At 41.6% G+C, this 26,970-nt stretch overlaps 1 protein-coding gene across 1 annotated transcript in view; it reads right to left on the bottom strand.

The window, feature by feature from the left end:
• SLC14A1 (solute carrier family 14 member 1 (Kidd blood group)) overlaps positions 1 to 24,586 on the bottom strand; it is a 129,670-nt gene extending 105,084 nt beyond the window's left edge. Inside the window, exon 1 of the mRNA XM_082258267.1 lies at positions 24,465 to 24,586. Within this exon, the coding sequence (XP_082114393.1) occupies positions 24,465 to 24,503 (39 nt within the window). The 5' untranslated portion in view covers positions 24,504 to 24,586. The remainder of the gene's footprint in view (positions 1 to 24,464) is intronic.
• Positions 24,587 to 26,970: the final 2,384 nt, after the last annotated feature.

Below are 26,970 nucleotides of genomic sequence, written 5' to 3'. Positions count from 1 at the left end.
ATGACAATAGATCACCGAAACAATAGACCCCCGGCAGCAACAACAGATCTCCCCACAGCCAGCATCAATAGACTCTCCAGCAGCCAGCAACAATAATCCCCTCCCTCAACAGTAGATCCCTCCCACCAATAACTGACCCCCCCAGCAATATAAGACCCACCCCCCAGCAACAATAGGTCCCCCACCAACAACAGTGAAACACAATAGAGACAGCGCTCCAATACTGGTGTGGATTAATAAGTATACACTCTTATAAATGTCACTAATGTGCTTAAAGTAACAATGGATAAATAAATACATTTATTAATATGTGTAAACTCCTATAAATATCACCAATGTGCTTATAAATAAATGCTGGAAATAAACTCCTAAAAATATCACCAATGTGTTTGAATATATATAAATAGCAATACATAAATGAATATATATCCAATAGATAAATAAATAAATACTGGTAATAATGAAAATCCAAGGTGAATGTGAACAATATTCAATTTGCTGCAAAATATATATGAATTGTATTGATTGTAATATTGATTGTAATATTATTAGTGAAAGTCCAAAGCGAATAAGTGAATACATAATAATATCCAATTGACTGTGCAAAGTGCTCTTGTGCTACTAAGCATTGTTTACTGTCACTTAAATTAAGCACACATCCATTATTTTATATATATATATATATATATATATATATATATATATATATATATATATATACATATACATATATACACACACACACATATATATATATATATATATATATATATATATATAAGCACATTGGTGATATTTATAGGAGTTTACACATATTAATATATTTATTTATCCATTGTTACTTTAAGCACATCAGTGACATAACATTTATAAGAGTGTATACTTATTAATCCACACCAGTATTGGAGCACTGTCTCTATTGTATTTCACTGATTTTCAACTCTATTGTTGTTGATAAGCAGCTCATACATTGTTTACACTTCTATCACTTTAAAGTGGAGTTCCACCCTAAAATTATACTTACCTCCATCTTCTCGCTCCGGGTCACCTGAAAAACAAATGGATAATCGCATTTTTTTTTTTTTTTTTTACTTACCTCGTATAGAAGAAAATATACTTACCTTACTTCCTTCTTCCTCCCTTCGGCGGCCACGGCCCTTCGTCACTTCCTGGCTTTGCAATGATTCCTGGGAGCTGAACGTCATAGCTCCCAGGAATCATTGCGCCTGCACCAGCCCCGACGTCAGTTCCGGGGCGCGCGCGTCATTCCCTTCTAAACAGCTTCTGGGCATGCCCAGAAGCTGTGGAGGGATGACGCGCGCACACCGGAAGTGACGGCGGGGTCGGTGCAGTGCATCGTGGGACCAAAGAAGACGGAAGAGGACACAGAAGAGGATCGCGCTGGCTTCAAGCTGCCCACACCTGAGATGGCAGCGCTGGAAAATCCTTTTTCAAGGTAAGTATTTCTCCTAAAAGGTAAGTGCAACCTGGGACAGATCAGAGGCTATCTATTGTGGAATGCGCTAGCCCTGACTGTCCCGGGGGTATTTTTATTAAAAAAAGTATTCCCAGGGTGGAACTCCGCTTTAAGTATTTATCACGTGAACACCAACATCACTATATCTAATTGATCAAAATTTATCCTGTGCGCATCTGCTTAAGTGTTCAACACTTATTTTTACACCCCCACCAACAACAACAGACACCCCCCCCCCCCTGCAAAAATAGATCCCCTTCAGGCAGCATCAATAGACCCTGCAGCACAGGGACCCCAGCTTCCATACAATTACATACAGTCAGTACTGGAGGTGCTGGAACTGCGTTCCCAAGTGTTCCCGCTGAAAAAAGCCCCGGCTAAGCACATCCTCCTATCTGCATACCTAAGCTGAGGGCAGATGGATTCCAGAAAGTAAATGGTACATGAATCATCTGCCCTTACTCAAGATGGCCGAAATGCCAAGTGATTTCTCAACAAAATGAAGCATGGAGACTGCATGAATGGATGGGTGAGGAGAGTATTTACCGCATAAGGCAAAAATGGCTGGTAAATACACCTCTGGGTCTGGTATGCATTTTGAGGGGAACCCCATGCCAAAATAAAAAAACAAAAAAAGAGGTTTGTGCCCCTCCCCCCAAATTCATACCAGACCCTTATCTGAGCATGCAGCCCAGCAAGCAAGGAATAGAGGGGACTAGCAAGCCCCCTCTCCTCCTGAACCATACCAGGTCACGTACCCTCAACAAGGGGAAGCGCTTTGGGGCAGGAGGTCTCTCCCCCAAAAGCACCTTGTCCCCATGTTGATGAGAACAAGGGCCTCTTCCCCACAACCCTGGATGCTGGCTGGGTCTGCGGGTGGGGGGTCCTGGTTCCCCCCTCCATGTGAATGAATTTGGGGTACATACCCCTACTCATTCACCAAAAAAGTGGTAAAAGTGAGTAAAAACACAGAGCTAGTATTTGACAAGTCCATTATTAAAAATTATTTTAAAAATTGTACCCAGCCCTAGATCCAATGTCAATCACGATAAATACCAGCCGCTGACCCAGAAAAAAAGGTCCGCACCCGATGCTGGCTACCACTGCCTGACATCACACACTTGATATCATCGACCTGGGCATGGGGGAGATGCATGTGTATAAGCGATTCACATCGGTTAGTTATGGTGGGATAAATCATATGTAGTTGAATGCTCCAGAAAAAGAATACAGCTTTGTTTGTGTCTGAGTAGGGAAAACAGGTAAGAAACCATCCCACTAACGAGGGGGGAAGAGAATAGACATCTCACTGTCCCAACAAAGGTCCTCAAATAAAAGCAGCTATTGTCTGCAAACGAGTGAGACTCATAAAAAGCAGAAGCTTTGCATGGGTCCATGGAACAAACTCAGGGTATTAGTGGAATGGTTGCTCTCTGTATGTCTTTATCCGAGTTGCTGTGTGCATATTGGCGTCCCATGGCGTCTCTCCCTCGGAGTGCTTGGATCTACACCAGGGACAATTTTTTAAAATAAAGGACTTGTCAAAAACTGGCTCTGCATTTTCACTCACTTTTACCACTTTTTGTGTGAATGAGTAGGGGTATTGTGTACTCCTACTCATTCACATGGGGTGGGGGTCGGGATCTGGGAGCCCAGATTCCGTTAAGCCCCCGCCCATGTTCCCCCATAACCAGGGCCCAGGGCACTCATTCTTCCCACCCCTTTCCCAGCCAGCCAGGCTGCATGATCTGGTGCAAGGTTCTGGTATAGCTATTGGGGGGGACCCTGTGCCATTTTTCTTTTTAAAATTTGGTGTGGGATTTCCCTCAATATCCATACAAGACCCAAGGAGCCTGGTATAAATTGGGGGGGGGGGGGGGGGGGGTGCCGTTGACAGCAGATCAGTCATGGTTGTTAAGGATACGGCGGCTACACGCTCCTTAACAACCATAACAGTTACCAACTGCAAGCTTTCACTACTAAAATATTGCATCACCTCATAAAATAGGTCATGCCGTATTTTAGTAGCGTTTTTTCAGTAAGTTGCAAAAAAAATGTTGGAAAACACAATGTGGTATTTTACCGCATTCCTTAACCTGTTAATGGCTGCCCGCCGCAGTTTTACTGTGGCAGGCAGCCCCTCCTGCGCAAACCGATGTAGCTGTACGTTGGTCGCGCGCCTGCAGCTAGGGGGCGAGGGTTAATAAATGTTTTTAGAACGACTTTAACTAGGGCTTATTTTTGGGGTAGGGCTTATATTGCAGCCATCCCCAAAATTAATGCTAGGTCTTATTTTCAGGGTAGGGCTTATTTTCAGGGAAACAGGGTAGTAGTGAAATGTTACTGTATATTTGGTATTACTGTCAAGAATTTGCTTGCAAAAGTCCATTTACAAAAAAAGATAGCAATATTTGGCTATATGCAAGTTGTTTTAGGGGCCACAATGATATTTTGCAATGTTTATATAACAATAATATATATATATATATGAAAATATATAATAAAATATGTACAAAAATGTGAGGAGTGAACTCACTTTTGAGAAATACTGTATATTTTTTTAAAAAAAAGCATCTTTGTATTTATAATAGTTGTATTATTAATTGTAATATTTATAATATATGTAATAAAAAAAATATATATATGAGCATCATGGGAAATGTAGTTCTAAAACATCTGGGGTGCCAAGGTTTGCCATCACTGGCCTAGGCTGAAACTGAGCTGCAGCACGGTGGCCAAGACCATACAGCGGTTTAACAGGACAGGTTCCACTGAGAACAGGCCTCATTATGGTCAACCAAAGAGGTTGAGTGCAAGTGCTCAGCGTCATATCCAGAGGTTGTCTTTGGAAAATAGATGTATGAGTGCTGCCAACATTGCTGCAGAGGTTGAAGGGGTGGGGGGGTCAGCCTGTCAGTGCTCAGACTATACGCCGCACACTGCATCAAATTGGTCTGCATGTCTGTCGTCCCAGAAGGAAGCCTCTTCTAAAGATGATGCACAAGAAAGCCAGCAAACAGTTTGTTGAAGACAAGCAGACTAAGGACATGGATTACTGGAACCATGTCCTGTGGTCTGAGGAGACCAAGATAAACTTATTTGGTTCGGATGGTGTTAAGCGTGCGTGGCGGCAACCAGGTGAGGAGTACAAAGACAAGTGTGTCTTGTCTACAGTCAAGCATGGTGGTGGGGGTGTCATGGTCTGGGGTTGCATGAGTGCTGCCGGCACTGGGGAGCTACAGTTCATTGAGGGGACCATGAATGCCAACATCTACTGTGACATACTGAAGCAGAACATGATCCCCTCCCTTCAGAGACTGGGCCCCAGAGCAGTATTCCAACATAATAACGACTCCAAGACAACCACTGCCTTGCTAAAGAAGCTGAGGGTAAAGGTGATGGCTAAGCATGTCTACAGACCTAAACGCTATTGAGCATCCGTGGGGCATCCTCAAATGGAAGGTGGAGGAGCGCAAGGTCTCTAACATCCACCAGCTCCATGATGTCATCATGGAGGGGTGGAAGAGGACTCCAGTGGCAGCCTGTGAAGCTCTGGTGAACTCCATGCCCAAGAGGGTTAAGGCAGTGCTGGAAAATAATGATGGCCACACAAAATATTGACATTTTGGACCCAATTTAGACATTTTTACTTAGGGGTGCACTGGTTTTTGTTGCCAGCGGTTTAGATATTTATGGCTGTGTGTTGAGTTATTTTGATTAGACAGCAAATTTACACTGGTATGCCCCTTTCACACATAGGAGTCCATCGGTGGACTCCGTTTTTCTCAGCGGGGGATCGATCCGCCGATCACCCGCTGAGCAGGGGGATGGCAGCTGTGTCTCCGCGTTGTGTGCGGAGACACAGCTATCAGGTCCCTGCTGTTCTCTATGGGGGAATCGGATGGGAACGGACCGTCTGTAATAGGGTTTCCATCCGTCCAGATTTGACGAACCGGATCGGATGTAAGCAGACATGTCTCCACTGACATCCGATGCCCCATAGAGATGCATGGGGCACCCGTTCAGATCCGCCTGAAAAATGGACAGGGGGATCTGAACTGCCCACCTGTGTGAAAGGGGCCTTATACAAGCTGTACACTTGCTACTTTACATTGTAGCAAAGTGTAATTTCTTCAGTGTTGTAACATGAAAATATAGAATAAAATATTTACAAAAATGTGAGGGGTGTACTCACTTTTGTGAGATACTGTATATATAAGATGATATATATAAAGAGGATAAATATTTTATATATATTTATAACTTTTGATTTTATGAAAACAGTTTTATATACATGTAAAGCATGGGTGTCCAACCTTTTGGCATCTCTGGGTCACATTGAGTGTAGAGAAATTTTCTCGGGCCGCATATAAAATATATACTATAGTTAAGGTATATAAGTAATAAAACGCCACTGCGCCCTTCCCGCACCACCTCCCCCCCCCCCCAACCCCCCCGCACTAATTTAACACAACTAGAGGATGACCAATGAAATTGAATCAGTTCACAGAGGATTACTTCTTCTGAGAGATATCAAAGGAACACTCTAACCACCATGACCACTTCATTGATTTGAAGTCGTGGTAGGAGTCAGAAACACTGCACATGCTGGGATATTTACAGTTATGTGCTGAGGGATAGTTGCACACCTAGCACATATGACTTAGGCAGCCAGACAATGTACATGTATGAACAAGGACATGACATATTATTTACAAAACACAACTAGTTATTAAAAAACATATTGCAACAATTTACACACGCTAATGCCTTTTCTACTTATTTTGAAGACTGCTGGTGGTTACTGCTGGTGGGTAATGCTGGCGGTTACTGCTGGCGGGTAATGCTGGTCATGCGGGTACTGCTGTAGGTTACAGCGGCTGCAGTAGAGAGCAGAGCCGCAGCTTTCTGTATGGCTCCTGTCACAGGTGTGAGTGTATTTCATGTGACTCCGCCTGTGACAGAGCCGGAACTATACAGGAAGCAGTGGCTCTGTCACTGACTGCAGACATCCTAAGTCTCCCGCAGCAGCCGGGAGATCACACGGCGCTTGCAGCCTAGTGCGTGCCCATCTAATGCAGCCTAAACAGTGCCCATCCAATGCGTGCCCATCCAATGCAGCCTGTTCAGTGCCCATCCAATGCAGCCTCACCAGTGCATGCCCATCCAATGCAGCCTGTTCAGTGCCCATCCAATGCAGCCTCACCAGTGCATGCCCATCCAATAAAGCCTGATCAGTGCCCATCCAATGCAGCCTCACCAGTACATGCCCATCCAATGCAGCCTGATCAGTGCCCATCCAATGCAGCCTCACCAGTGCATGCCCATCCAATGCAGCCTGATCAGTGCCCTTCTAATGCAGCCTTGCCAGTGCATGCCCATCCAGTGCAGCCTCACCAGTGCGTGCCCATCCAATGCAGTTGCAGCCTCTGCCTACAGTTGGTTGGAAGCCGCTGTGGCCTTGCCCCCGACTTGACTTCCTTCCTCCCCAGAAAAAAAAAAATTGTCAGGGGGCAGTGGGCCGCATTGGCTGCAGTTCTGGGCCGCATACGGCCCTCGGGCCACAGGTTGGACATGCCTGATGTAAAACAAATATAACTATACAGTATATACATATGTATATAAATATTTATTTTTTATTGTATTTTATTTTGCTAAAAAATTTTTATACAGGGTGCAGCCAAGACACATGGAAGTACAGGTGATGTCATTGCTAGCTTCCCGAAGAAAATGCTACTTTCCTGGCTGTGCCTTTTGAATCACGGATCAACAACAAGCATGCTCAGACAGTATTGAAGCCAAAGGCTTCAAAATGACACCAGAGAAACTCAGATTTTTAAAAAAGAAGGGTTCAGCCATGACAGCCTCCATGATTCTCCCATGGCAGCGCCCTTACCCCATAAACGCTTACTCATAAACCTAAACCAATTCTAACCATTTTATAGGTCCCTATAGGGTGTAAACTCTTGTATACCTTTTCCAGGCATGTTTTGTCTGAAATATAAAAATAAAATCCTGTTTAAGGCAGATAGTGACATGTTACTACAATGGCCTTTGCCCTGAGCTATAGGCGACCAAATAGTTTTCTATGTACAATGACAGCACGTCCATCCAGCGTTCAGTCATAGCAATAGTAAATAGGGGTGTCATCCAGCTTAAAAGATAAATAAACCCAAGAACAAAAATGTAATAAATTATATTGCACTTACCATTCCCTGGATGTGATGGCTACATTCGTTTTTATTCCAGGCTGAGACCATTTATAGCAAAAATAGAGGTTACCTGTTGATCCTACCAGAAATGTTGTGTCCTTGTTACTGCCTTTGAGCTGCATTCAAGAATATCTGTAAACTACCAACTGCCTTGCCTCCATGTAATGGAAATTAAGAGATACAGACATGTTTGTAGTCCATATCTAGAGAGCATACTAGCTGACAACCATGGCTTCCTTCATAGATACAGAGGAGGAGTGATGTAGATACCCCTAAAAGGGGAAGATCGTTATTTTCAGGGCTACTAAGTTAAAATAAAGCCAGAGAAGCTTGAAAAAATAAAAAATTAGCTACCACACCAAGGACTATATATTACGGTTTTGCTTTTGGGTTTGGACATGTTTTAAAGTTTAACTAAAGACAGGGCTTTTTTTTTTCTGGGAGAATAGGTGCAGGAACTCCCCCCTTCTGAGTCACCCCTTGTCTCCACCCACTACCCACCTCTGAGCATTGTTCCTTGGTTCCACCCCCTACCCACCTCCCACGCACAACAAAATACCTCACCCAGCATCAAAAGATCCACCCCAGCAACATTAGACCCCCTCCAGTTGCAACAACCGCTCTCCCAGCAACCAGTATCAATAGATAAGCCAACAATAGACCTCAACAGGAGATCCCTACCAACAACATAAGACCCCCAGCAACAATAGATCCCCCAGCAGCAAAAATAGACCCTCACACACTACCAGATCCCTACCAGTGACAATAGATCCCCAAGCAGCCAGCATCAAGAGACCCTCCACTCCAACACACTCCGCACCACTTGCTATTACATACATTCAGTGCTGAAGGTGCCGAAACTGCGTTCCACCATGTTCCTGCTGAAAAAAAAAGCCCTGACTTAAGACAATTTTTAATTACATTTTATTTTTTTTTAAGTTTTGAATACAGTTTTATTGATGCCTGTTTCCCTGTGGCCCAATGTAAGTATATGCATATGTGATATGTGGAGGCTGTAAACCACTGTAGTAGCCTGAGCTACTATAGTGATGGCCGCGATCTTCTGGGTACCCGCCGAGAGGTTGTCTTCTGTATGGTAACCACAGGGAGTTGGTCACTTGGCATGGCCGTCATTTAGAGAATGCCTTGTATTTTTCTCAATGAAGCTACTACAGGGATTGACAGCTTTCACAGAGGCCAATCAATCAGTTTTAACCTCTAATTATTAAAGAATTTTTTCTGTACATAATGTTTTACCGCTGGCATTTCTAGTAGAGTCTACCTTTGTTGTTCACCGCCTAGAGCTGGAGAAAACTGAGCCAGAGCTGAAAAATCTGTTTGATGCTTTTTACTGATTTTTAAAGCCTGATGTTGTTAGACTGGAATTTACAAGCCAAGAGTAAAAATGCTCACATATATTCATCCTGACGTTGATATTTTCAGCCTCGCCCTCTAAACATCATATAATAGAGACAATATTTTTTTGATTTCATTTGATTCTATATATCATTTATTTTGATTCTTTTAATTCTATTTTATTACATATTTGGTTTATCTTAATTCTTCCATTTTTTTTCCATATTTAGTGCATTTTAATTCTTTTGATTCTTTTATTTTGTTCTTTATTCAGTTAATTTTAATTATTGTACTTCTTTTATTTTTATTCTATTTTCAATTCATATTAAATATCGTAATTCTTTTTTTTTTTTTTTTCTGTATGTAGTTTATTTTAATAGTCCTTACATTGGTGGTCCGTGGGAATAATGCTCTTTACATTAGGCTATGTATATTATATTTTAAATTATTTTATTCTATTGAACATTTAGTTCAATACTTTTATTTTATTCTATATTTTGTTTATTATAATTATTTTCTTATTTTATTCTATTATTTTAATTTATTTTTTTTATTGACATTGAGGTCATGAGTCTTCTGCTGCATCCTGTGTGTGTGTGTTTTTTATTTTTTTATTTTTATTTTTTTTTAGATATTCTTTATTACTTCTCTACTTCTCTGCTGCTGATCTCATGCAGTCTCCTTGCAGCCATTACTGACACTTTAGTGGTGGCTGCATAACATTTCTCAGGTTGGGTTTCCTGACGGTGACAACAATAGACCATGGGGCTGATTTACCAAAACTGGAGAGTGCAAAAATCTGCTGCAACACTGCATAGAAGCCAATCAGCTTCCAAGCTTTTTTTTTTTTTTTTTTTTTTTTTAGTTAGTTAAAAAAAAGCTTAATAGAACAAGCTGTAGTAAGAAGCCGATTGGTGGGCTACCATGCACAACATGCACCAGATTTTGCATTCTGAAGCTTTACTTACTGTAATTGATTTCAACCCCTATGTCTGTTTAATGTGTGTTAAAACTGCCAGTTGTAGTCCCCATTAGAAGCCTGTGCAAGGGGCCAACAATGCAGGAGCACATTTGGGAAACCAGGACAGAGTGTTGTCACCCTATAACAGGAAGCATTGAACAAAGACCTTCATAGCATGATCACCAGGGATTAATATAATAAAAAGCTGCAGATTTATAAAAGTAAATAATGTAATGTGAACAATGTAAAGTGTAGTGAATGAGTTGATACGTATAAACTTTAAGCTAGCAAATTCTCAACCAGGGTTCTTCCAGAGGTTATTAGTTGTTCATTAAGCTGTGGCTGATTGATCTTTAATGTTATGGTGCCTACATGACCAAAACCATCTGGTAGCGGAAGATGCATAACACCAATGATCTTTTCAGCTATCTGTACCACCAATGTAAAGAGTATTCTTCAAATTGGCCACCAAGGGGCATTCTTCCCACAGATCACCAATGGAAGAAGCACTCTTGTCATTGGCTACCAATGTAAGGAACATTATTCCCACTGATCACCAATAAAAGGACCATTCTTCCCAGTGACCACCAATGTCAGGAGGATTCTTCCCACTGACCTCCAATGTAAGGAGCATTCTTCCCAAAGACCAACAATGTAAGGAGCATTCTTCCCATTGACCACTAATGTAAGTAGCATTGTTCCTACTGGCCAACAATTTAAGGAGCATTCTTCCCACTGGCTACCAACGTAAGGAACATTCCTGCTACTGGCCAACAAAGTAAGGATATAGTAGAAAATACCTGTTGTAATTACCTGAGGTGGCGAGTGGTCGGTGCACTGGCTTGTAGTGTCTCTCTACCACCTGACCTAACATATACGTAAAAGAACTCCGGCAGCTTGATCTTCCACAATGCATGAATTGAATAATCCAGGTGTAGTACAAAATAATATAGAGATTAGCTGTTTCGATGTGTAGCCTTAATTATAGCCCAATGTAAGGAGCATTATTCCCACTGACCACCAATGTAAGGACTATTCTTGCCACTGGGCACCATTATAAGAAGCATTCTTGCCAGTAGCCACCAATGTAAGGAGCATTCTTTCCACTGACCACCAATGTAAGGAGCATTATTCCCACTGGCCGCCAATGTAAAGAGCATTTTTCCTACTGGCCTGGCCAACAATGTAAGGAACATTCTTTCAACTGGCCAACAATGTAGAGTAAGGAGCATTCTTCCCCCTAGCCACCAATGTAAGGAGCATTCTTCCCACTGACCACCAATGTAAGGACTATTCTTGCCACTGGCCACCAATGTAAGGGGCATTCTTGCCAGTAGCCACCAATGTAAGGAGCATTCTTTCCACTGGCTGCCAATGTGAGGACGGAGCATTCTTCCTACTTGCCAACAATATACAGTAAGGAGCATTCTTTCCACTGGCCACCAATGTAAAGAGCATTCTTCCCACTGGCCACCAATGTAAGGAGCATTCTTCCTACTGACCGCCAATGTAAGGAACATTCTCCCCACTGACCACCAATGTAAGGAGCATTCTTCTTACTGGCCACCAATGTAAGGAACATTCCTGCTGCTGGCCACCAATGTAAGGAACATTCTTGCTGCTGGCCACCAATGTAAGGATATAGTAGAAAATACCTGTTGTAATTCGCTGAGGTGGTGAGAGGTCGGTGCACTGGCTGGTAGTGTCTTCCTTCCACCCGAGCTAACATATAGGTAAAAGAACTATGGCAGCTCCATTTTCCAAAATGCATGAATTTATTAATCCAGGTGTAGTACAAAATAATACAGGGCTTTGGCGTTTCGACGTGTAGCCTTAATCATAGCCCAATGTAAGGAGCATTATTCCCACTGACCACCAATGTTAGGACTATTGTTGCCACTGGCCACCATTATAATGGGAATTCTTGCCAGTAGCCACCAATGTAAGGAGCATTCTTTCTTTGACCACCAATGTAAGGAGTATTCTTCCCACTGGCCGCCCATGTAAGGAGCGTTCTTTCCACTGACCTCCAATGTAAGGAGCATTCTTACCACTGATCATCATATATACATTAAGCCCGCCATTCTCAACCAGAATTTCCTTGCACTCTAGGGTTCCTCAGAGGTTGTTATATGTTCCTTGAGCTGTGGCCGATTAACCTCTCAAGTGAAGGTACCTACATAGTTCCAGGATCAACACCAGTTGGCTGAATCAAAGGCAAGACATCAATGATCCTATTATTTTTAAGGGCGCCATTCTAACCACCACTGTAAGAGGCATTCTTTCCACTTACCAACACCATAAGGAGAATTCTTACCTCTGACCACCAATGTAAGAAAAAATCTTCCCACTGGCCACCAATATAAGAATAATTCTTTCCATCAGGGGTTCCTCTATGGTAAAAAGTGCCTATTCACAAGCTTGAGTCCAGGGATCAAGTTGGGTCTGGAGAAGCTCACTAGAGAGAGTCGGAAAGAAGTTGGTGGGAAAGAGTCCAACTGTCCTATAGTGGTCTACATCTCCCTCACTAGGAAGAACTTGGTGGATATTGGCAGGAGGCAACTGATAATCCTGTGGCGAAGTGAGTAGATGACCCCAATGTTGAGAAGTTAGAGACTGGGTATAGCTTTCAGATTCTGAAAGGAGTACCAGTCAGGATCATCATATAGATCCTGTGGGACTTCCATTTTTGTATTGTGCAGCTAGAAAGTCTAGGAGTCCTCAAATTATTCAGTTCTACAGTTTATTGGGGTGTCCCATACTCTGGATCTCTATCAGAGTTCATCATTCTCAATAAAAACCCAAAAAGAACTCCTAGACTGTTCTGTGGAGCAAGTGGAAGAACTGCATGCAAGCACATTAGTCAGACTTATCTTTTAAATTGGGCCTTTTCGTCTGGTCTTCCTTCCCGGTTTGCAGTCTTCAGCCATATGAATAGCCAGGCAGTGATGATGTCACTTCTATGAGTGTGCATGGGAATCACTATCATGGCATGGTGCTATGTGCAATCATGAATTGATGGAATACCGCGCATGTGCCAGTGACATCAAACAAAATGTGCTCGTGTTGGATACTCCCAGAGGTGCCACATCCCAAATATGTATAGCAAATAGGAAAATTCCCCTGATTGTGGGACTTTATAGGCACTCATAAAATATGGCTACATGTAAAAATATTAAGTTTATAAGAAAAATAACATTTTATTGAAAAGAGTACAAAAACATATATAAAATATGGCAAGCTTGGCATATTACATCACATCAGCAGGCAAATAGTGACCACATGACCCCAGGGTAAAGAACCAACGCGTTTCGGAGTGACAGTGATTACTCCTTCTTCAGGGGTGACCTTGGATAGTGGTATAGTCTGCTGTGTCGATTGAAACTGTAAGCCTGCCCGCATATTATTAAAACCAGATAGTCAGACTGCTCAAGCCAATCACCGAGAATGCTGTTCAGAGATATAAGGAAGAATTCTTTTAATTGGACATAATTCCAAAAAGTAAGATCTTAATGGTGTGTGCCAGTGACATCATCGGTTGAAGCTGTGCCAGTTTAGGAGAATTTTATGCATCTACAGGTAAGACGTAATATAAGCTTACATAGTTACATAGTAGGTGAGGTTGAATAAAGACAATAGTCCATCCAGTTCAACCTGTGTAGGTGTGTGTAGCTGTAATCATCTCACATAGCCCTGAATGTTCTGATTCTTGAGATGTAAGTCTAAGAGTCTTTTGAAAGCCACCATACTTCCCGCAGAAACCACCTCTTGTGGTAGAGAATTCCACAATCTTGTAGCCCTAACAGTAAAGAACCCCCTGCGTTGTCTGAGGTTAAAACGCTTCTCCTCTAATCGCATTGTATGCCCTCGAGTCCTCATGCAATCTTTTCGACTGAATAGCTTTTTTTCTATGCTGAGATGACCATTGATGTATTTATAAATTGCTATCATGTCCCATCTCAAGCGTCCCTTCTCCAGGGAGAATAAATCGAGCAATTGCAGACGCTCTTCTACATGTTTTGGGAGGAGTTATGAAAATAGCAAAATATCTTGATGGGTGTACGTCAGTGTGGAGGAGTAGGCGTGAATTTGGATGCAGACCATCCTAGGTAACACACACATGTGATGCTAAACCTCTGTGATTGGAAGACCCAAAATCCAAAGAATGAAGGGAGTCGACCAAGAAGAAAGAGACAGATAATGCTGGATGTTCTCTGGCCAGAATATGAGGCGGAGCTCTATCTGACTTGCTGCAGCTTCTCATGCACATTGTGACAAGCTAACAGTGTGCACTAAATTTAGCATAGGTGACGTTAGTAGGGGTTAGGAGCTGGTACATCTCTGCAAGTCCGAAGAGAAGGTGAGCGTTTGTCTTTAAATTTTAAAAATGTTGCATGAGGTATGTGTGACATTTAACTTTGAAATTTAAGAAACTGTGCACTTCTGTGGCTGTCATCTGATAATCCCCGGGGACATTGCACAGCATTTCTGACCAGGGAAAAAATGTGTGTGTGTGGGGGGCGGGGGGGGGGGGGGTTTAGTGACCTGGTAAAAGTTGACGTCCTGTGTGATGTCCTCGGTGTCATTCTGTATGAAATCTATGTCCTATAGAAGGAATATTCCCTCCTGCTGGGAGCACACAATGTCCTGGTACAAGGCTGGCACACACACAGCTGGGAGGACCATCATTTATTGATTGGATTTCTGCAAGGATTCTCTGTCAATAATTATGCCAGCATTGTGTAAAGTTACAAAGTGTGACAATATTGTAACCCTGTACAGTAATGACATAACACAGAGCACAACTACATCTCTGTACTTCAATCACACACACCTTCCAGATACACTGCACAGAGAGGTCTCTAGTATTGGCTTACATAGTACAGGTTCCCCCCCCCCCCCGTCCCCCGTCCCCCCTGAGAGGTTCTGCAGAAGTCCTGAATTTAGCTGATGTTTCCAGTAGTCTTCCATAGGGATGTACTGTACATACATAGGACATACATTGTACATACATAGTACATACATAGGACATACATAGGACATACATTGTACATACATAGTACATACATAGGACATACATAGGACATACATTGTACATACATAGTACATACATAGGACATACATAGGACATACATTGTACATACATAGGACATACATTGTACATACATAGTACATACATAGGACATACATTGTACATACATTGTACATACATAGTACATACATAGGACATACATAGGACATACATTGTACATACATAGTAGATACATAGGACATACATTGTACATACATAGTACATACATAGGACATACATTGTACACACAGAGGACATACATTGTACATACAAAGGAGAAAGGACTAGTGCCATCTTAAGAGCATTAAAGGGCCCCGGGCAATGCAGTGTGCTGGGGCCCCGTCTACACAATCACCCACGAGAATAAAAATGCAAATTATCAATAAGGTGATATTTATTGGTACAGCAGTGCCAGGCTAATGACAGCTTCCAAGTTGGGCGGCTGGGTCCGGTGAACACACACACGGAGGGTAGTCAGACTCGACTGTCCTGTGTGCGCCTGTTCCCGTGGAGGCAGACATGCGTTCCTGCAGTTGTGGGCTCCCCCTCCACGGCCCAAGTGGCCTGATAGCAGAGCAGGGCCAACAGGCGCTTGCCACCTGCTAAGTTCGGTGGTGGGATGTACACAGGAATCAGGACTAATGCTTGGTTGGGGCTGGGATGCTGGGCAGGTGGGGCCCCCTGGGCAAGTGGGGCCCCCAGGCAACTGCCCAGTGTGCCCATTCGGTAAGATGGCCCTGCAAAGGACATACATTGTACATTCATAAGACATACATTGTACATACATAGGGCATACATTGGGCATACATTGTACATACATAGGACATACATTGTACATTCATAAGACATACATAGGACATACATTGTACATACATAGGATATACATTGTACAAACATTGTACATACATAGGACATACATTGTACATACATAGGACATAGAGGAGGGGGGGAACCCTCCACTCTGACATATACCAAACACAGAATGTAAGAGCACCCCTCTGATAATGTGAGACACAAAAAACTGCAAGAGAATGATATCAGAACCTATCCATCTATCTATCTATCTATCTATCTATCTATCTATCTATCTATCTATCTATCTATCTATCTATCTATCTATCTATCTATCTATCCATCTATCCATCTATCCATCTATCCATCTATCCATCTATCCATCTATCCATCTATCCATCTATCCATCTATCCATCTATCCATCTATCTATCTATCTATCTATCTATCTATCTATCTATCTATCTATCTATCTATCTATCTATCTATCTATCTATCTATCTATCTATCTATCTATCTATCTATCTATCTATCTATCTATCTATCTCCATCTGTTGTCCTTACCTTGTGGTGTGGGTTGTCTGTCTGTCTTCTCTCACAGTAAGTCTTTGTAGAGATCATTACATAGTCAGTAGTGTGCCAGCATGTTTCTGAAGAATTCTTTACAAATGAACCTCCTTGTACTTTCTCCTCCTATCTCTCTCCTAGGGCATGTCTAGGGGAAAAAAGTTCAGTTTGCAGGAGAATTGGTGAACCCAGGAATGAAATCTACTAAAGGTGACCATAGTGTACAACCCCACTGAAGTCTAAGGGGGTGCAATCTTGTTATTTTTTTTTTTTTTTCTTGGCATTTTACTTGTGCTAAAAATAGATTTTTAGTGTTGCCCTCTTGGCGGTTTTCAAAGAGCCGCTTACCCTCTGATTTTTTTTTTTTCCTTTGGTATATGTCCTCATGGCAGTGCCCGGCTATCCATACTGGTGTATGCCTCATCAGTGGAGCCTCATCAGTGCAGCCTTATCAGTGCCCATCAGTGCAGCCTCATCAGTGCTTATCAGTGCAGCCTCATCAGTGCTTATCAGTACAGCCTCATCAGTGCCCATCAGTGCAGTCTCATCAGTGCTTATCAGTATAGCCTCATCAGTGCTTATCAGTGCAGCCTCACCAGTGCCCATCAGTGCAGCCTAATCAGTACAGCCTCATCAGTGCTTATCAGTGCAGCCTCATCAGTGCCCATTAATGCAGCCTATCACTGGGAGGAATCGGGAGGAGAGATGACCAGATCATACAGAGAGGATGTCCGCTGTAACACAGCTTGGATCTGACATGCCAGCTGTCAATGTCCCGCCTGTCAATCATACCAATGTCTTGCCTCCTGGACTGGCTCCTATGATAGACAAGATACTGATTCAATTTCCTGGCTTTGGACCAGTGTGCTGTCTATCAAAGGAGGCGGTCCAGGAGGCGGGACTTTGTTTGACAGCGGCCGACGTGTCAGATCCAAGCTGTGTTACAGCGGGAGACCCTCTCTGTGTGATCCGGCCGGCTCTTCTCCCGACAGATTCCTGGCTGATCACTTCAACCCCATCTCTTTTTAGTCAATTCAAACATCCATTCTATATCTTCACTTACTTTGTGATTTCACTCTAAAATTGAATTAAAATTTTGATTGCTCTGTGAAATCGCTACATGTATGGTCAGCTTAACCCTTTTACCACCATTGCTGTAAGCCATATGGTGGTAGCAGAAGGGTTTTTACAACACACTGTAAATTTGACAAACCGACTATCAAATGGAATCAATCCAATGGCTGTGTAGCCACCGGACTGCTTCTACATTTCACTGTAAGTGCCGTCCCTGCTCCCTGAGAGTGCCCTTTTATGTTTTCCAGGGTTAATGTGCCCATTGGTGGTCCCAGAACTGTGATAATTGGGTGACGCCGGGTAGAGGGGAGGAAGATCGGCCAACATCGTGCTAATGACCCGGAAAAAAACATGTAAAAGTTCATTCTGGCTCCTTGTGGCACTTTCTACAGCCAGCATGGGCAGGAAAGAAGCTAATGAAGCACAATCTGCATTCCTTTAGCTTCATTGGAGGGCAGGTGAGACATCAGGGGTGATGTCTCATTAAGCAGTTCTGGACCGGAAGGATTTGCCCCCTCAATGACCAGGCCATTTTTTGTGATTTGGCACTGCATTGACAAATAATTGCACAATTGTGCGACGCTGTAACCTAATATAATTGATATTCGTCTTTTCTCACAAATAGAGCTTTCTTTTGGTGGTATTTGATCACCTGTGCAATTTTTATTTTTAGTGCTATAAACAAAGAAAGAGCAACAATTCTTAAAAAAAAATAAAAAAAATAAAAAAAATAAAAAATATATACATATATATATATATATATATATATATATGTATATTTTTTTTCACATCCTGCTATATAACATCCCCCCCCCCCCAAAAAAAAAAAATTAAAAATGAAAAATTTCCATAATTTTAGGCCAATTTGTATTCTGCTACATATTTTTGGTAAAAAAAATCGCAATAGGCGTATTTTGATTGGCTTGCGCTAAAGTTATCTCGTCTACTAGCTAGGGGAAATATTTATGTCACTTTTTTTTTTACAAGTAATGGCGGCAATCTACGATTTTTAGCGGGACTGCAACATTGCGGACCCCTAACTGACATTTTTGACACTTTTTGGGGGGACCAGTGACATTACTGTGCACTGTTACTGTAATAATGACATTGGCAGGGGAAGGGATTAAACCAAGGGGTGATCAAAGGGTTAATTGTGAGCCTAGGGGGTGTTTCCTAACTGTGAGGGGGATGGACTTGTGAAATGAACACAGAGACCTGTGATCATATATAGAAGGATCACAGGTGCTCTGTGATCATTTCAGGGAGAAGAACGGTACGCTGTGTTTACAACAGCCGACCGTCCTTCTCTCTCAGTGGAGAACGATCGCGGGTGCCTGGCGGCAGTCGGTCCCCTAGATGGGCATCCCCGCTGCCTAGTGGCATGTGCTTGCTCCCCCAGCACCACACGGGCTACGTCGTTTCACGCAACCGTGCCAGCCTGCCGCAGGAAAACTGTGGCGGGCGGTTGGCAAGTGGATAAAGAAAACCTATCACCAAAAGGGACTTTTTGTCTCCTTTGTGATGATAAACCAAGTGAAAAAAGTTTAAAAAATGTAAGTTACACCCAAGCACTTATAATCCCCCCCCCCCCCAAAAAAAAAGAAAAAAAATGTATGTGCTCTCCCATCCCTACGTACATGCATGTACAAGCATAAATAAACAAGTTGGGGACACCTACACACAAAAGTATAGATTGTGCTACACGTTACATTTCACTATGCACCCCAGAGTGAGAACAATAATTCTAGGCTAATTATTTATAATTTAGGGCTCTTTCACACACGGACTCCGTTTTTCTCAGCGGGGGATCGACAGCTGTGTCTCCGCGATGTGTGCGGAGACACAACTGTCAGTTCCCCATGCATCTCTATGGGGGAAATTGGATGGGAACGGATTGTCGGTCCGTTCTCGATCAATCCCATCCGATCCGATCCGCTGGACGGATGGTAAATAGGGTTTCCATCCAGATTTGACGGATCGGATGTCAGCGGACATGTCTCCGCTGACATCCGATGCCCCATAGGGATGCATGGGGGGGACCGTTCAGATCCGCCAAAAAAACTGACAGGTGGATCTGAACGGTCCACCTGTGTGAAAGGGGCCTAACTCTAAACTGGTGACCTGTAGGGTCATTTAAATTGTAACCTATGGACAATTTTAGCTACTGTAGTTTGTCGCCATTTCTCGGGCGTGCACAATTATTTTATTTTTTTGCTGGAAAAAAATATTTTCGTGCTCAAAAAGTTTTTATTATTTTAAAAGTTAACAAAGAATATAAAACAGTAATACAGAGTATGGTACAAAACATATGTTGAAGCAGCAGATATCATAGGAGTAAGACATTTGATACGTTATAGCATGAGCAAAAAATGGAGGTTAGGAGAGGAATGAGGGTATTACAAACAACTAAATGTAACTGGGGTGAAAAGTTGTCAAACAGGAATCGGGGTGTAACGTGCAGGAGAGGGGGGGGGGCGTTGTCGGCATCCCCCACTCACGACATAAGAAACAAGTGTGGCAGCTGTTTGGCACCCAAATGGGGGACAATACCAAAGAGCAGGAGAAGTCTGGGAGACCGTGAGCCTTGGGGGATGAGGTGGCCCATCAGAGTTGGTTGGAAGGGGAAGGGGGGAAAAAAAGGGGGGGAAAGGGAAGAAAAGAGGGGGGACCAGATGAGAAAGTGGGGGAAACAGGAGCAGATTAAGATAGGGAGGGGGGATGCGTTCCCCCCCCCCCTCCCCCAGGAGAGGAGCTGACAGAAGAGTTTCTCTGCAATGGGAAAACAATGGTTGGAGGAGAAGTCAAGGGCACAGCAGGGTAATGTCTAGGCCAGGGGGTAAGAAATGGTTTATTCAAGGGGTCCAGAGCCTCTCAAACTTGGGGACTGTATCCTGATGAACAGCCTCTAGTTTGGCATGAATCATAGCTTGAGTGGTCCTGGGTTTAGTTGTGAGATGGCACAGTGAGGGAGTTTTCCAGGCCTTGGCTATAGTTTGTTTGGCTGAAGTAATGATTTGGAGAAGAAGTTTAACCACTTGCCGACCGCCCACAGTATATTTACTGCGGCAGTCAGCCCCTCCTGGGCAAAGTGACGTAGTACTACGTCGCTCGTCCAAGAGCCTGCAGGGGGCGAGCGCGCGCCGTCGGGGGCGAGCGCGCGCCGTCGGAGGCGCGCTCCCGCCCCCACTCGCTGATGTAAAAAAAGCCGCCTATCATTCTCCCTGATGTAACTGCAGAGATCATACGATCCTGCTATGTAGGATCGTATGTCTCTGTGGTAACATCACAAGCCACGCCCCTTTACAGCCCCTATGACGGCCCTAGGGACACACTTAACCCCTTGATCGCTAATAAAGTTAACCCCTTGCCTGCCAGTGTCATTTTTACAGTAACAGTGCATATGTATAGCACTGATTACTGTAGTAATGTCACTGGTACCCCCAAAAGTGTCAAAAATGTTAGTCAAGGGTCCGATATGTCCACTGCAATGTCGCAGTCCCGCAAGAAAAATCGCAGATTGCCACCATTACTAGTTAAAAAAAAACAATAAAAATGACATAAATCTTTCCCTTAGTTAGTAAACGCAATAACTTTTGCGCAAACCAATAAAAATGCGCTTATTGCAATTTTTTTTACCACAAATATGTAGCAGAAAACAAATTGGCCTAAAATGTTAAAAAATTTTGATTTTTACATTTTTTTTTGGGAATTTCATATAAAAAAATGTTAAAAATATTGTTATTTTTTCAAAATTGACGCTCTTTTTTTGTTTATAGCGCAAAAAAAAAAAAAATTGCACAGGTGATCAAATACCACCAAAAGAAAGCTCTGTTTGTGGGAAAGAAAGGACGTCAATTTCATTTGGGTACAGCGTTGCACGACCACATAATTGTCCGTTAAAGTCACGCAGTGCCGAATCGCAAAATAGGCCCTGTCTTTGAGCAGGAAAATCCTCCGGGGCTTAAGTGGTTAAATTGGCGACGTGTCAGGGAGTTGGGTTTACGATTTAAGAGGTCTATATCGGGAGGCGTGCACAATTTTAAATCTTGACATGTTTGGCATTTATTTATCCAACGCAACATCATCTCTTATATTTTACCAAGATATTGGGTAATTCGTTGTGTTTGTGTGCAGTGACCTGTTACCTATAGAAAATATAGGGTCCTTGATTTTGTCGCCATATTAACCACATCTTTTATATTTTACCAATTAATTGGGCAATATATTGTGTTTGTGTACCCTAAAGTTAACTTTGGTGTATTTTTCCTGACAATTTTGCACTGCATAAGACTGTTGCTCTAATATCCTGTGACATCAAAAATTAGAACAACCACTACTTTACTCTGCAGGGTCTCTTTTTTTTCTGAAAAAATATACAATGTTTGGGGTGTTTAACTCATTTTCAGTGATTTCTTTAATCGTGTATGTAAAAAAATAAAAAAAATAAAAAAAATAAAAATGGCGTTCGCAGCGGAGGGGTTAAAGCAAATCACAAAAAGCAAAGATTAGGGATAAGAAACATCTAGAAATGTTACTTGTTCCTGAAAAAAAGCTGCACACTGAAAAAAACTAAAATTTATTTTGAATTCCTCTTAAAAAAAATAGCAGCGCCCTTCCTGATATGTGAAGATGCCTAGGCACTCCTATGCCTACAGCCTCATAGCTGTAGATTAATCTGTTCAGCTCTCTCACCTGTATACCCTTTATGGGCCAGCGTTGATTTTGTCATTACTTAGGATAGCAAAGTAACAGTTCTTTTTCTGGACAAAAAAACCTTTCTTTTGGTGATTTTTTTTTTTATTTATTTTTTACACAACTTATAGCTAAAAGATGCAGAAAATACACTTTTTCAAATTTTTTTTCTTGCTTTAAAAAAAAAAAAAAAAGTGTTTTTGCAGATAAAGAGCATAAATTTGGTTCCATAATTTGGCAGATTTCCTAAATTAAAAAACAAAATTAAGTTTCTGCTACAATGCATTGCAAAGATAATTACAAATGCAATGAAGCATATTTTTTACATTTTGTGCATTTTTTTAAAAGTGAGATTAAAACATTTACTAACAAAATAATTAAAATATAGGAAAAAAGTTCAAATATTAATGATAAAAAATAACAAATAAACATTTTTCAGAAAATAAGGGAGGGAATGGAAAGAGTTAAATAGAGGGGATTAGGGTTAATCAAATGTTTGAATCTTGGGCGGTTCAGCAGAGACTGGCTGAGATTCGAACCATGTGTGGGCAGACTGATTGTTCCAATCGATCGATTGATCAACTTGGGTACAACCAGCCTGTCGGATTTATCATGCGATTATTGGCAGGGGCTACAGCCACTAGCCACTGTGTGATGGGGGAATCGAGTGAAGGGAAAGAAAATGGCACCATCTATGGCTGGCTTAAGCATTAATTAATAAGGGCTTAAACAGGAACATTTTTTTTTTCAACATATTAGTTACTTGTAAGGTTGCTTTAAATGACGTCATATGGCGATTGAAGCTTACCCCTTTAATCAGATGAAGGAAATCAAATCAGTACAAAGTAACAATAATGTCACTTTGTATCTCTGAATCCTACATCTTTACCAACACGAATTAGAGGGTGTTTGACAACAGTGGTTTGAGCCAGTTGCTGTATTTATACAGGACAAAGTCCTGGCTGTCATTTTGACAGCTGGAAATTGCAGTGAAAGCAGCTGGGGGAGCAGTAACCGGGTGGCGTGATAGAGTGGGCTATGTGCACCCTCTGAAGATTTTTTAGGTTATGCAGCATGCCATTTTTTAAAAGATAATTTTTAAGTGAAATCCATGGAATGGATTGGTAAATGGCACCCAAGGCGAAAAAAGGCAAACACAATTTTGCAAAGTTTGGACAATTATAACCTGCAAAATTTTCCTAAATTGGGTTTGCCGCAAAACCGCCAATTTAGCCTTAGAAGACACTTTGTTTAAATGTTCCTCTCATTGACCCCAATTATTGTGGATGAGTGGAATTTAATTTTGTTTTTTTTTTTTTACATTTTGCAAAATACTCTGGAGCCAATGAGATGCCCATTTAATGCAACTTCCAAATATGTACCCATTAAAATATAAAGTCAACCAATAGGTGAACCTCATCATACATTCTGCTTATCAATTTCAAACACATGTAGCAGAGTGGTTTGTATCCTGATCTGTGCCATTTGACATGAATAATAATAATAATAATTTTTATTATTATTATTATATTAATAATTATAATAATAATACTACTAATAATAATCATAATCATAATTTAATATTAAAGGAAAATAATACCTCTAATATTTAAGTATATAATAATAATCGTCTTCATAATAATACTTTAATATTAAAGAAAAAAAAAACACCTCTAATATTAAGTATATATATATATATATATATATATTTCTACTAATAATAATTATTTAATATCAAGTGTATATATATATATATATATATATATATATATATATATATATATATATATATATATATATATATACTTCTACTAATAATAATTATTTAATATCAAAGGAAAAATAATACCTCTGATATTTAGGTATATAATAATGATAATAATAATATTAATAATGTAATCATCATCCTCATAGTGATACTTTAATATTAAAAAAAAAAAAATGAATACCTGTAATATTAACTCTATTCTGTGTATACTACTACTACTAATCATTTAATATTAAACGTAAATAATATCCCTAATATTTAAGTATATGATAATAATATTATTAATAATGATAATAATATTCAGCATCATCCTCATAAAAATAATTTACTATTTGGGGAAAAATAATACCTTTACTATAAGAGAAAATGTGATTTCAATTTTTGCAACATTTCATGTTTAAAAGCCAGGTGTCTGCAGGAAATAAATACAGAAATAACAATTCAACAAACATTTAACATTTTAACATTTCAAGGTATAATTCCAGTTTGCCATACCTGGTTGGGGACTTTTGTCATGCACTCTGGACCTCTCATGAGTTCTGAGGTTGCAGAACAGTCTTTGCTGCCTTTTTATCCATGTCTTATAGTCTCCTGACCTGCCCATTCCTCAGTTTGGGTTATTTGGACAAACAGACCTTCCTACAGTGAGGATCTGGTACTATGCCAAAAATTTCTCAGCCTTTTAATCACATTTCACAAGCTGTTCCTTGGGGTTTTGCAGAAGCTTATTGCAAGTTTAGGTTGTAAACTGTAAAAGCCAGTCATATACAGGAGCAGAGGCAACTTTTGGAGGTCAGAGAAAACATTTGGTGGTACAAAATCAGAAAGAAAAATACATTTAAGTGTAGCTAAAGCCTAGAACAAAATGTGATATAATGTATCTAACCAGTCCTTAGACGTGGAGGTGCATTTGTTTCTTTTTTTCATGAAAAGTAAATTTTCTGAAGAACAGAAAATACCCGTCGATACTAATAGTAATTCTAATATCTTCAGCACACTTTCAAGATACAGTATCTCACAAAAGTGAGTACACCCCTCACATTTTTGTAAATATTTTATTCTATCTTTTCATGTGACAACACTGAAGAAATGACACTTTGCTACAATGTAAAGTAGTGAGTGTACAGCTTGTATAACAGTGTAAATTTGCTGCCCCTCAAAATAACTCAAAACATAGCCATCAATGTCTAAACCGGTGGCAACAAAAGTGAGTACACCTCTAAGTGAAAATGTCCAAATTGAGCCCAATTTTCCATTTTCCTTCCCCGGCGTCATGGGACTTGTTAGTGTTACAAGGTCTCAGGTGTAAATGGGGAGCAGGTGTGTAAAATTTGGTGTTATCACTCTCACGCTCTTATACTGGTCACTGGAAGTTCAACATGGAACCTCATGGCAAATACCTCTGAGGATCTGAAAAAGATGGCCTAGGCTATAATAAGATTGCCAAGACCCTGAAACTGAGCTGCAGCACCGTGGCCAAGACCATACAGCAGCTTAACAGGACAGCTTCCACTCAGAACAGGCATCGCCATGGTCGGCCAAAGAAGTTGAGTGTACATGCTCAGCATCATATCCAGAGGTTGTCTTTGGAAAATAGACGTATGAGTGCTGCCAGCATTGCTGCAGAGGTTGAAGGGGTAGGGGATCAGCCTGTCAGTGCTCGGATCATACGCCCCACCAAATTGGTCTGCATGGCTGTGGTCCCAGCAGGAAGCCTCCTTCTAAAGATGATGCACAAGAAAGCCCACAAACATTTTGCTGACGACAAGCAGACTAAGGACATGGATTACTGGAACCATGTCCTGTGGTCTGATGAGACCCAGATAAACTTATTTGGTTCAGGTGATGTCAAACGTGTGTGGTGGCAAACCAGGTGATTAGTACAAAGACAAGCGTGTCTTGCTTACAGTCAAGCATGGTGGTGGGAGTGTCATGGTCTGAGACTGCATGAGTGCTGCTGGCACTGGGGAGCTACAGTTCCATGAAAAAACCATGAATGCCAACATGTACTGTGACATACTGAAGCAGAGCATGATCCCCTCCCTTCAGAGACTGGGCTGTAGGGCAGTATTCCAACATGATAACAACCCAAAAACCCCTCCAAGAGGACCACTGCCTTGCTAAAGAAGCTCAGGGTAAAGGTGATGGACTGGCCAATCATGTCTCCAGACTTAAACCCTATTGAGCATCTGTGAGGCATCCTGAAATGGAAGGTGGAAGAGCGCAAGGTCTCTACTCTCTAACATCCACCGGCTCTGTGATGTCACCTGACGGAGGAGTGGAAGAGGACTCCAGTAGCAACCTTTGAAGTTCTGGTGAACTCCATGCCCAAGAGGGTTAAGGTAGGGCTGGAAAAAAATGGCAGCCACCAAACTATTGACACTTTGGGCCCAATTTGGACATTTTAACTTAGGTGTGTACTCACTTCTGTTGCCAGCGGTTTAATGGCTGTGTGTTGAGCTTTTTTGAGGGGACAGCAAATTTGCACTGCTATACAAGCTGTACACTCACTACTTTACATTGTAGCAAAGTGTCATTTCTTCAGTGTTGTCACATGAAAAGATAGAATAAAATATTTACAAAAATGTGAGGGGTGTACTCACTTTTGTGAGATACTTTAGCTAGTGAAAAAAATCCCTAACTAATCTAATTCAACCAGTCAGGTTAAAAAACAAAGCTTTTGTGAACCCACACTGCCACACCAAGCCTGATAAGTGCAGTCCTCAATGTCTAATCTAATCTTAAACCTGCTCCCACCCCCATTCCCCAGTCCTATACTCAGAGGCGTAACTAGAGCCTTCAGGGCCCCAGTGCAAGAAACCATGAAGGGCCCCCCTGGCTCTTCACTGGGATCCTTCCCACTGATCCCAGGTCCCCTTATTCCCATCATTTTATTACAGTCCTGTAGACGGCTAACTTCCTCCTGTCTTGAGGTCCCCCCATGGGGGTGGAACGCCAGAGCCCAGTCACAAGTGCGACCTATATGACCACTGGTATCAAT

Source organism: Pelophylax lessonae, assembly GCF_965119305.1.
Source record: "Pelophylax lessonae genome assembly, chromosome: 1".
In the NCBI taxonomy this organism is placed as follows: Eukaryota; Metazoa; Chordata; class Amphibia; order Anura; family Ranidae; genus Pelophylax; species Pelophylax lessonae.
Note: the sequence above shows the minus strand (reverse complement) of the source record. Positions and strands in the feature narration are given on the sequence as shown.